The 12776-nt window shown below is 41.0% G+C and overlaps 1 protein-coding gene across 4 annotated transcripts in view; it reads left to right on the forward strand.

The window, feature by feature from the left end:
- The window catches only part of EMCN (endomucin), a 50715-nt gene extending 38701 nt beyond the window's left edge, over positions 1-12014 (forward strand). The window contains exons 11-12 of one of the 4 annotated variants that reach the window (XM_083835567.1): positions 9019-9092; positions 10280-12014. In XM_083835567.1, the coding sequence (XP_083691693.1) occupies positions 9019-9092; positions 10280-10285 (80 nt within the window). In that variant the 3' untranslated portion in view covers positions 10286-12014. Of the gene's footprint in view, positions 1-4433; positions 5145-9018; positions 9093-10279 lie in introns of those variants that run through there. The other 3 variants (XM_083835568.1, XM_083835566.1, XM_083835565.1) reach the window with 3 other exon arrangements.
- Positions 12015-12776: the final 762 nt, after the last annotated feature.

Genomic DNA, 12776 nt, shown 5'->3' on the forward strand with positions numbered 1-12776 from the left:
CTCATACAGCTTTCAATGACAAAGTTAACTTCACTGGCAGCAAGAAAGTTACTGTGTTTTGCAGCAGTGTAAATGAGAGAGCACCCAGGCACACTGTTTTTCACAAGATGAGGTCTGGTGCCTGTTAATCAGCTGCTGGTTCACCAAGTATCTGAATTTCTTCCATCCAGAGGATGCTTGATATTCTTCTTTACAGAAGTGTGATGTATGCATGCTATAATTGGAAGGTATGAGTCAGAGCCACTTACAAGACAAGATTCTTGCCCTCTTCTCATTAATACAATTCATATTTAAAACAGCTACCATTTTCTCTTGAATTCTTACATCTTTATAGATTTCAAAATTAAACATGCTTTCACTGAAATTGAAGTTCTGCTTTTGCACAGCTTTTGAGAGACACTCAGCTTCTTAAATTAAAAACACTCTGAAAGAAAGGCCTGTTTCCTTCCAGAAATATCCCTCACTCATACAGATATTTTCAAGTTATGTTAGGATGCCTACCCATTTGACTAAGATTTACTTGCTTCGTTAAAAGCTCAGGGAGAAAAGTAATCATTTCTTAATGGTACAGGTGCACCAGAACATGGGAGATGTCCGACTCATCTGGTCTCTCTTGTAACTAGTGAAACAACCACTTCTCTACATATGTTCCTCTTTTTCCTTTTTAGATGCATAAAAACCAGCTCAACTGAAGGGTGAATTCATAGCCTATTTTGGAAGTGTTATAGCTGCCTCTGGCTGTATGTACGAACAAAATTATGAAAGGTTTTGACTAAAATGAGTAATTTCTTAAGAAAAGCCTTACCTTCACAGCTAGACCTTCATCATCCTCTTGCCATCAATAGGCTGCTCCGTTTCCTGAAGATGAGCACATACACAACAAAGGTCTGCACTGTCATGTACTCAAATGAAACTTTATTAACCGAAGCTGTATTTTTTAATTTTTTACTTTATTATTTCAACAGAAGGCTTTGTTATTGTATGAACGTTCCAAAAATGTTTAGAAAAGACTTATGTACAAAACATACAAGGACGTAATCAGCAACTATGCTCAGACAGGTAACCTGGAAATACCTTGTGTCAGTGATGTGTGTGGTGTAGCTTGGTCAAAGCTTGTGGCAAGTTTAGTCTTGCCTCACCTAAAAACTGATTTAGCTGCACATAGTCAGTTGAAAGAGATGTATGTGTCAGAAGGGCTATTTATCCCATCTGTCTTGGACATGTACCTTGAACTGGAATGAGGTGACCTATGGAGGTCCATTGCCTACTAAAGGATCCTATTTCAGGACTTCTAAAATTAGGTTCTGACTATAAATTAAAAGAAAAAGAAAGGCTCCTTTTTCAGAAGCATAGCTGAATTAAATTTAATCAAGGATATTATTTCAAATACCCACAAATAATGTGAAAGAATACAGGAAAAGAACAGGGTCCAATTAAGGCTTGGCCAAAGTAATGTATTTTAATGGAGCAATGTCATCAGGCACATCACTAGGTAAAAGTGAGCTTTATTATTCTCATTGCTTAAAACTCGTTTTAGAAAGATGGACTTCCTGATGGCTATGACTTCTAAGGCACTACTGGTTAAGAAGTGATGTAAAGCAAAAAAACAAAGACAAAACTAAACGCTTTGATTTTTATTTTTTTCATGCACTTTTGCCAGTGAACTTCAGCACCAAATGCAAGTGCCTGTACGTTCATCATATGTGAAAACTCAACTTGGATGAAAATGCTTAGGATACTGAATCTTCTTGAAAGTTTTACACTAATGTGCAATTATAGGGCTTACTACAGCCATTCCGTGTTGACTATATAGGCAAATTTAGGGTGGCTCTTTCTAGGGAAAATAAATGGTCTTCTACGATACAGAACTCAAAAAAAAATCTACCTGAAAAAATAGTTCTTACTAGGGATTCATTATAGCCCACAGTCCTGTGTGTTTGGCTTACAAGTGGTAGATATACTTGCTGTGAATGTAAGATGAAGGATTTTACATGATGACTAAGAGATCAATGTCATTGTCCATGATGTTAATGATAAAGTATTGCCTATCACAGAAACATACCTAGCTTTTGCTGTAATGTTTTTCTGTATTTCACTGAAAAACAGAGTAGGTATTGACTACCTTTTAGGACTTACACAAAATGCTGAGGAACAGAAATGAGGCTGAGGAGTAAAATTGGGGAAAGGCTACTCCATATGTATGAATTATCTACCACAGAAATATTGCTACCTGAGTAATGATTTGACAACTTTCTTTTCTGGTCCTTACCTGGAGTACCCATTCTGAAATGTATTAAGGGCAGTATAACAGTTCACTGCTCAACATAAAATCTCACAGGAATGTGGCAGGTGACATAATATTTTGGAGTTGTTAGGTATAATCCTGGTGCCTATGTATAAGGTGATTCATTAGGACATGTTTTGTAATCAACGTGAGTTTGGTTGTTGTAAGATGTGGCTTACTTGGCTTGTAGGGATATTATCTGTTCTGTGTTGAACTTGCTGGAAGGATATTAAAAGTGTGCCAAAGCTGATGTGGCTTAGATTTCGGTGAGACACCTGCAATGGAAGGTGGTCCTTTAGGCTCACCAATTGAGAGGGGTCTTTGTTATGTCATGGGATAGAGTTAATTTTCTTTATGAAATCTGGTGTGATACTGTGTTTGGGATTTTTGAAAACAGTGGTGACAACACACTGCGGTTTTAGTTGTTGCAGAGCAGTGCTTGCACAGGGCCAAGGACGTTTCAGCTTCTTGTGCTGCCCTACCAGCAGGGAGGCTGGGGGTGCACCAGGAGCTGGGGGGGGGACAGAAGCATGACAGCTAGCCCAGGCTGGCCAAAAGGATGCCTCCATACCATGTGGTACCATGCTCAGCAATAAAAGCTGGGGTAAGGAAGGAGGAAGGGCGGATGTTCAGAGTGACGGTGTTTATCTTCCCAAGAAGCCTTTTCAGTTGATGAGCTCTGCTTTCCTGGAGGTGGCTGAACGCCTGCCTTCCAATGGGGAGTAGGGAATGAATTCCTTGTTTGCTTTGCTTGTGGGCATGGCTTTTGCTTTACCTAGTGAAGAGTCTTTAACTCAACCCATGAGTTCCTGCACTTCTACCTTTCTATTTCTCTCCCCCATCCCACATGGGGGGAGTGAGCGAGCAGATGGGTGGTGCTCAGCTGCCTGCTGGGTTAAAGCACAGCACCTCAGGAAGCATTAGGGCTTCTCAGGACACCTACTGTAGACACAAATAAAAGTTCAAGTGTCACTAATAAACAAAGCTGAGAAAATGTTCCAGGAAAACAAGGGAATTTGAGGAAAGGCCTGGCCTGTCACATGTGAAAAACCCTTATCTTACTGTAATCACGTTGGAGAGAAAGACCAATCTCCAGAGGCATGCTCCGATGGAAGCACAGTATAAAATATTAGGAAATGAGGATATAGAACAACCAGCATTCACACGTGCTCTGTACCTCTTCCAAACGGTGCTGCTGGTTAACAGTAATACCACTTCAGATCTGTTTCTGTTGCTTCAGCTGAGTGTACTCCCTGCCCATAACTTTTCATAATGTTTCTTGGGTGTGTTCCTTGCACAAGATGAGCTACCCACCTTGAAGATGGTGGAACCCATGACATAGATTAACTGGACCCCATCACTTCAGCCACTTTCGAGATGGCCCTGCATATGCCTGCAGCTGTTCGCAGCGTTCCTCTGCACTCCCTGAATTTCCAAAGCCCCCTCTGTCAAGGCTTTGAGGATTCCTAACCTTCCATGTCAGCAGATGATAGCTGTGCCCGAGCACCAAAATCGTCACAATACAAGGAAAAAAAAAACCCTTGTTCTCATTCAGCGCAAGAACTTGCCTTTGCCATGGAAACACACATGAAGTTCAGCACCTGATGAGACACCCCGCTGTGTTGCTGGGGTTTGGGCCTGGAAAATCCCATGGTCTTCTGATGATGAGGTTGAATGATGACATCTTCATCAACGTTCTCCACTGAGCCTGCCTGAGTTCAAGAAGCTTTTGGACAATGCTCTGAGACACACGGTCTGATTTTTTGGGTGGTCCTTTGAGGACCCGGGAGTTGGACTCAATGATCCTTGTGGGTCCTTCCCAACTGAGATATTCTGTGAACTCTATGAATGCTGAGACTGTTTAATCATGCTATCTCACACATCAAACCATACGTTTGGCTGTGGTAGAACAGGAAAAATCTCAGCAGAGAATTATTCCTCCTTGGTTTCTGTTATGCTGAGTACATCAGAGCACGACTGTGGCTTTTAAGAAGGTAAGAAACATTTATTTTTGCCTCATTAGTGACTCAGCCCAGGGAAACTTACTCCTGCCAGAGGGAGTAGGACATGTGTAGGGCATGGCTCCACAGGGGACCGTGGGGTTTCTCTACGTGCATTGGTAGTTTCATCTCTCTCTCTTTTTGTCTAGGATCCAGGCGGATGCACCTAGGAGCAGGTGAAGAAGCCAGGTCTCTAGGTCACAGAAGCTTCCCTTGCTGCGTCCTCTCACTTGCCAGATAAGCTAAGCAGGTCAGCAGAGAGCAGTCTGCTGGTATGCTGTGTGCTTGGAAGTGGTAAGAGCTGATGTTCCTTCTCATTTAAGGATATAATATTGATTATTTCTATGTCATATTATCAGCAGTACTCTGTGTCCTATTTTTCCCTGCAGGTAGAAAACCTAGAAGCTGCTTCATAGAAAAAGGTCCCCTCACAACAAAAAAAAATAGAGCAAGTATCTGCTTCCCTTTCCTTCTCTTTCTCATTTTCTCACACTTGACTTTTTAAACCTTAAATTGTGCAGCGACCTTAAGTTGTGATTTCTTTATTTATAGAAATGGAAGAATAAACTTTCCCAGCTTCTTACTACTCATGGCTTGATTCAATGTGTGTTTACTTGCACCACAAAGCTCCGACTGCACACAATTCCAGCTGAGACTTTTGGGCAAAACTGTAGTCAGAAACATTAAATACCATACACTTCCTTCTCTGGTTACAATTCTAACCCCGTTTGCGAGCTATGGATATTTGCAAGAGTTTTCCAGGCAGCCTCTTACAGTCAGAGGATGCTGAGGGTCCAACAATATTTGTGTCTGTGGAGCGTTTGCTAGCTTTGCATGTTGCTTTCCAAGATGTTCCCCTGTTGGGGAACAATCTCTCACCCCTTCCAATCACACAGACCCCTCTGTCCTGCTAAATGTGGCCAGGACAGCTTGCAGGTAGTAATGGGGGGCCCTGTCTGCCCTCCTGCACCACAACTGCACGCCGACTCTTAGTTCTGCATGGTCAAGACAAACATCTCGATTACTGGGTCTGTTGAGGTAGTTTTATACTTTTATGAAAAATAGGACTTTTCAATTGAATTTTCTTCAAAATGAAATGCGTGCTTTAATTCTTTGCTCCGAACCAGATTGTCACTTAGAAGAGATTTCTCAGCAGCAGAAATTACAATGAAATTGCAGTGTAACTCATTTTTTTCATGCAATGTAATCTGAGATGCAGTGCAACCTATTTTTTATGTCAAAGCCTATTTTTTATATCCTTTATTCCAGTTTTCAAAAGTCAGAGGGGCCTTTGCCCAGGTCAAAGTCCTTCTCTACTCATGAAGATATGACCTGTTACCTCTCATTTATATCACCCTGCTCCGCGGTGTATGTGTATTCTGAATATTGCATTCAGTTTCTGAGTCTAATGGGAATAATTTTAAAAGTGTGGGATTAATAAAACAGCCTGCCCCAAATGTGAGACAGAGAAATGTTTTTTCAGGGTTTCAAAGCTGTATGCAATCCGTAATTTCAGCTGATTATATGCCCAATAGTTTATCACATATACTGGCATCAGGAAACAACATAGTGAGAAATCAGTACATTTGTGAGAGTAAATAAAAATAATAATAAAAAAACACAAAAAAACAAACAAAACTAAAAATTATGCATAAGTGAAATTTTAATTTATCAGAAAGTCTTGCATTTTCATTGGAGTGCTATTACTTTCCTGGTTAAAAATTTAGCTTTGCAGAGGCCTAAGTATCTGTGTACTCGGTCTTCTTCCCATGCACTCAGAACAAGTATGTTGAAGGATCAGGAGCTACAACATTTTTCCTGTTCCATCTTCCCCATGCTCAGCCTCTTTAGGGGTGACTCCTTGGAGGAGGATGTATGCAGAGTGCATCTGATTGTGTCCACTGATGAGACTGTCAGCTTGCCTTGGTGAATCCAATGTCAGGTCTCTGGGAGAAATATCTCCCATGGGTGCCACCATGGGAGGCTGTGTATATGCAAACCCCATCTCTGACAGCAGCTAGCATGAGATGTCAAAGGAAGATAAGGAATAGAGCAGAGGCACATTGATACATCCTCTGCTGCATCCTTGCAGCAATCTGCAGCTTGGGAACTTCCTGAATCAGAGGCTGTATCTCTTGTCCTTAATAGTTCTCGATGGCTTTTACTTCCATGAATTTATCTTATCCCCTTTGGCATCTACAGCATCCTGTGGCAATAAGTCGGACAGTTTAACTACAGTTCTGTCTGTGTTATATTATAGTAATGTTTAGAGACTTCACTGGACCTATGTCGTCGTGTTTACAATCCAATTTCAGACAAAACTCTACAAATGGATGTAACGTTGGAGGATGAGAGGGAGAATAAAAGGTTTAATAGAAGGGTTCATTTGTCACTTGTCAAAAGAAACTTCCATGTTGGTATCAGTATAATTTCATTTTCCAAATATTCTGTTGGAGGCTTCTTTCTCAACCTGTGTATCATGTCTTTCAGTTTTTGTAGAAGCGCGTGATATATTTGAGGTTGGCTTCTCACTGCCCTCTGCCAACCTCTCTGAGCTCACAGCTCCTCCTCCGGCAGGAGAGGTCTCACAAGGCAGGACCGCAGGTAAAGGGGGTTACGCTGGGCTTGCAGCTCCACAGCTGCCAGCACGTGGTTAACTGCACCAACCTCTTTCTGATGGGTCCCTTCATCTCTCAGTTACTCAATGGCTTAGCAGAGTAGACAAATGTGCAGTGTCTTTTTCAACCTGTTATCATAAATTAATGACATAGTACGCATATCAAATTGAATCAAGTGTCTCTAGGCTACCTTTTATGCAAGATACTGTATAACCATATTGTGAGAAGCTGGTGGTTCATGTCTCTCTTGATACCTTCCATCTACTGATGTGCAACACTACAGTTTGTGGGTGTCACCCTCCCCTCAATGCATAACCCCAAATCAACAATGCCGACTTTCCACTGATTTTGGTGTCCAGCAATTATGCTATTGTTGGAATATTTTGTGCAATTCTACCCTTTGTCTCTCAGCAACAACCTTCAAAGTGTGCAGGCAATCTATTAAGCCCAGTTGAGCACCCTTGCTGTGCTGCGTATTTTCTCCATCAGCTACACAATTTGGTGTGAACTAATTCCTTTGGTCGATTTAAATATCATCTGTTCTAGGAAAACACTAAACACAAATGTTTGCTTTTAATTTCCCTTGTGGGAAACAAGGTCTAATCCATTGTTTTTAGTGGGTGATGGTTTGGGGTCAAGTTTGTTTTTCAGCAGTCTTGGAATTTATTTCTGTCACTTAAGGCTATTTTGAGATCAATAAAAACGTCTTCCCACACGCAACTAACCTGAATGTTGTTCTTAATTTGCTCTTTGTGCTGCAGCTGGATATTTAGCACAGCATCAAACTGCTGAGCCATTAGACTCCAAAATTTTCCTATACACCTCTCCGCACAGTCTCAAGGCGTACTGCAGTCCTATATCGAACACAGTTTGTTACCTTCGTTACTCTTGGTCAGGGAGCATTTGTGTGACCATTTCCTCCCCTCTACATCATCATTCTGTCTTCGTCACTGAGTTGTTTGTTGGCTCTAATTGTTGTAGACACCACGATGCAAATAGACACATTGACGTCGGACAATCCCTGATAATACGGGGAGACACTGACCCCAGCAATAGCTGATGGCTGTTCACCCTTTCCATGAACTATGCATATAGCACCACCAAATCCAGGCAGGATGTTGTAGCCATCCCTGCCTCATGCATTTTATGCTCTGGTCCAAAGCCTGTTGACATTGATGGGAAGTTATCCAGGGAGATGAGCTGGCTCTGGAGCCCGTCCTTAGATGTGTTGCTTGCGGCTCAAAGTACGCATCTTCCGTGGAAGTCTACCTCCTTACAGCCCAGGCAGAGCAACCAGCTGCGGGTGGGACTGATAACAACTTACTGATATTTATTACAGCTATTGAATATTATCTTCCCCGTGGTGATATATTTCCAATTAATTTCTCCTGCACGCTTTTAAAAAGAAATTTTGCCAATTTCTACTTTTTGCTCCCTATTAAATAATCTATATCTTTATATTGAACATGAAAGGTTCAAACATGCAGAAGGAAAAACTAACAGACAAAAAAATATTTAAAAGACATGAAATAGAAAATATAATTTGTTACTACAAAGCAGTACAATAATTGGAACCGGTTCACTTTGTTTTAGCTTTTCAAAATAAGATTTTTTTCTAATAAAAAAAACTTTTCACCTTCCAAAAATGTATCAACTTCTTGAAATGTTTCTTTTTTTTTTCTACCAGAAATTTATACTTTCTTGTTCTATGAAAATGTTAGGAATTATTGAAGTAGTTGCTGAATGCCTTTTTACCTGAAATTTAACATCATCAAAACTTCTGAAACACTAATTTAGCAGCACTTTGTAATGTGTTTTGAAATAATTTTATCCAAAATTGAACACTTGGAAAGTGAGCACCATTCCAGCATGTTATCGTTGAACAATTTTCAGTGTTTCTCATTGAACCCTATTGTGGTAGCAGCACAACAATGAGAGCAAGTCATGGGGAGAATAAGCCATAAAACACACAGAGTAGTGAGGATCAGTTTTTGCTGGCTAAGTAAACCTGACAAGGAGACAGGTTAGTTTGTGCCGTGGCCAGTGATGTGCTGCTGCTGGACTCACTTATCCTCTCTTCATGTTTGACCGAAGTACATTGTATTTTGTTTTTTAGGAGAACAATCATCTCAGGGGAAGAATAAAACTCGGCAGTGTGATGATTCCTCTTCACACCTCAGCAATAAATACGTAAGTTGATTACTTTTGTCTCATGTCATGTAATGTTAGTCCTTGTTAGTCTCAGTAACACTTGTTAGTCTCAGTATTGTGCCATGTAAAGGGGTTAAAAATACAAAATAAAGTGAGCAATAATGTCAGCTGAGGCAGCCTCAAGGAGCAATGTCTTAAACAAAGCTCAGCTTGAACCAAAGTCTCAGGCAAACCGAGGCTGCAGAAGCCCATGGCAGCTGAAGAAGCTGCCACCTTGCAAAGGCAGACTTTTACAGATTTCGCATTTGGCTTTAACTGTTCAGTATTCATTTCCTGGTTGTAATTCCCTTGGCAAATTTCCTTTTTTTGTGTGCTAGAAGTAAGAGATTTCTTAAGACAGTTGTCTATAAGAAGGAACTTGATACCCAGAAGCGTTCAGCTCCTTTTTTTTCCTGAAAAGGTTTTGTCTGTTCCACATCATGCAAAAGCAAACACTCTTATTGAGATGGTTTAGTATGGCTTAAATTTATTGATTGCCAACATGCAGAACTGGCAGGTGTTGGACAAAGTTTTTGTATGTTCAAGGGCAGGGACCATCAGAGCACCTAGGAAAGCCACTGTTTGAGGTAAGGGTGTTGCATTTTCCTGCACGCGTGAAGCTTTCTGAGGCACCACAATCTGTCCATAGAGTTGCTTCCCCTGTAGAGGAGGTAGAGGAGAAAGATAGCTTGAAGAAACAAGTATCAGATCATACTGTCGGATGGACTGGACAGAGGCAGATATGCTGGGCCCAGACAGAGCCCAGACTTGCACCACCATTGTGGGATGAAGTCCCCCTAGAACAGGTCCCATCATTGTCTACTGAGAGAGCTACGGTTGAACAGAAACATGGAGAGACCCTTTTGCAAAACATCTTTGAAGTTTTCGGCCTGTTCTTATTTCCCCTGGGAATGCCCAAAATGAGCTTTCCTGATGCCAACAACAAGGAAAAAATAAACTAATTTGTCCCTTGAATTAGAGCATCAGAACCCAGTCTTGCCTACATTACCAAAAAGTCAGAGCTTGCTCTGTGTGAATGCAGGACAATGTCCTGGATGATGGATTTACTCCTTGTTGTCTACTCCACATAGGATTTACTCTGTGTCTGTCATCTGTTTCAATTTAGTGTTATGTTTTTGAGCAGCCTTACCTGGAATAATAATCTTGAGGTATTGTTGTCATTTCAGATGTGAAGCAGCCTGTTTTATCACAACGTGCAGGAATGTCCCATGAAGGTTGCAATGCTGCAGGAAATGTGGAGTAGCTGAAGCTTTTTACCAGGCAGGACACTTGTGTTAACGACCAGCCCTTGACTTCTAAACCTCGAGTGTCTCCTGTCCCTTCTGGAATGACATGTGCTTTTTTGATGGCTTATTAACTGGTATATCATATGTATTTATTATTTTCTTATATAGTAAAAGCAGGAAAGCTTTCAAGAAGGTTGAAGAGCGTGTTTGCATAGTAATTATTAAAAATGTTCTCTGCACATACAGGAAGGAATATGTTAGCATACTTTGTTGAACTAATGGTAGATAGGGTTCTTTTAATTGTATGTAGCAAAATACAAACAGGGCCTGACCCTTGAAACAGTACTGGGCAAATTGCCACTATGAAAGTTAATTCAGTGATTTCCATGAGACTCCTCGCTGTAGCACACACTTCACTTGTCATAAATGTTTACAGGACGGGATGCCTGGGTGAAATCCTGAAGTGTGTGCTTTATTTCTGTGAAGGGGGGGAATATACCTTGCACTGAGGGGTTTTAGTTTTTTCGTTTGTTTTATTTTTTATTTTTTAAAGTTCTGTAAATCGCTGAGTATGGTCCTTGTAATGTAGCAGGCAACATAGTTTATTTTCTGCTGTTCCTTGGCTAATCGCTGCATTATGCATGCTATAAATGTCTCTCCTACAAGCTGCGGTGCACAGTGGGGATCAGCAGGATAAGAAATTCTGCAGCTGAACCCTGTGTTCAGAGTAATGCATGGGATTCCCGTTGGCTATTGAATAACTCCGGAAGTTTAAAGAGTGTTTCAAGTGATAATTACAGACACTTGATTTGTACAGAGCTGGCACTTCAAAAATATCAAGTAGTGCTTCTACCTGCATGTATCCTACTTTGCTAGAACTATAAATGTTTGAAAATTATATTCTTTTGAGCATCTGCTCTGTCTCAATCCACTGACACTGGCAGTGTGCTGAGAAGCTCCATCGTTTTATTGGGGAATGGAAAGGAGACAATTGGTGGTGTAAGTGCAGGACCAAGAGCTAGGACAGTAATCTGAGTTTTGATACCTACTGATACAATGCTTCTGAGGAACTTCTCTCTCCAGTTTCCTTCTGTGGGGCAAGAAAACTTACCTAGCAATATGTTAAGAAATCGAGCAGATTTGTTAGGTCATGTTTATACACAAAGATAAAGTGTTTGATTCCCTGTGTTTGACCATTGCTCTTATTTCATCTATGATGGATCTGATCCTCTGTCTTAGCAGTACCAAGATAAACTTTTGATGAAGTTTTGTAAAAGATGGGGAACCAGCCAGGGTGCTCCATGATGCAGCTGAACTTCTGCAGTTTGTTCAGGTGTTCCTGAATCACTTGGGTTGCTCTGGCGCAGAGGAGTCTTGAATGCCTGCTTTGGAAAAGTCAGGCCACTTAAAACACGCTATTTAGCATCTGCACCTAGTCAGATTCCTGATTGCTGAAGTTTCCTGTGAAAAAAGCAGTCATTGTGGATTTTCATATTGGTCAAAAAAAAAAAAGAAGTACTTCATAGAATATTGCATCCTACTGAGAGTAGAAAAGAGCAGAGAAACATTGTGAAAAAATGTGTATGTATAAAATTTGTTAAGAAACTACCATGACGCGTCAAGAAAAAAAAATATAACAAACACTTCCTATTAAAAGTTATTCTCTTTATTAAAAGGCTCTTCTTTTTCTCTTTGCAGAAAGGCAATTCATTATGCATACCTAGTACCAGTATCAGCCATTACACTGCACTGCTGTAGCAAAGGGTGAGCTGAACTCATTCTGGAGAGCCCAGAGAGCAGGTTAGATGTTTGGGGCACTGTGGTGGTGGGGGAAGCATCAGGCCTTGCAGAAGACTTGCTGGGGGTGGAGTGGAGTACAGAAATCTCCTTACACGAGTTGACAGGGAGAGAGAAGGGCTCGCTGCAAATCCAGGTACTAGAAAAGTGAAAAACACAATGGGAGGGGAAGGTGCTTGGGCTTTTCATGATGCAGCGCACAACAGGTGACCAAGCTCTTGCCAGAAGGCTGGGAAATGTGCCACAAAGTGACTGGCTTGTGTGAGCCCATGTGATGCAAAAGAGGTGGATTTAGTGGAGAGCAGAAATGAAGAACTTGAGAGCCTCTTAACCCCTGAGGTGACAGAATTAAACTTGAAACCCAAAATGTTTCTACAGCTGCTGCTACTGTGTTAGAGTTAAGCTAAGAAAATATTTAAACACGGGCTACACCTGGAAGAAAAAGATTTTCTATGCCTGTGATGCAAGAAAAGTGCTTGCAGTATGCCAGTAATTTTCGATTTTTCTCTATGCAAGCTCCTAAAAATGTTCCAATGGAGATGAAGACTCTCGTACAGTTAATTCAAACTTGATGACAGGGACCTTACTTTCTTCTCTTTAATTCACTTCTGTGATGTCCTTAGAAACAGTCCATGGTACC

The sequence above is a fragment of the Anser anser genome (genome assembly GCF_964211835.1).
Source record: "Anser anser genome assembly, chromosome: 4".
Lineage (NCBI taxonomy): Eukaryota > Metazoa > Chordata > Aves > Anseriformes > Anatidae > Anser > Anser anser.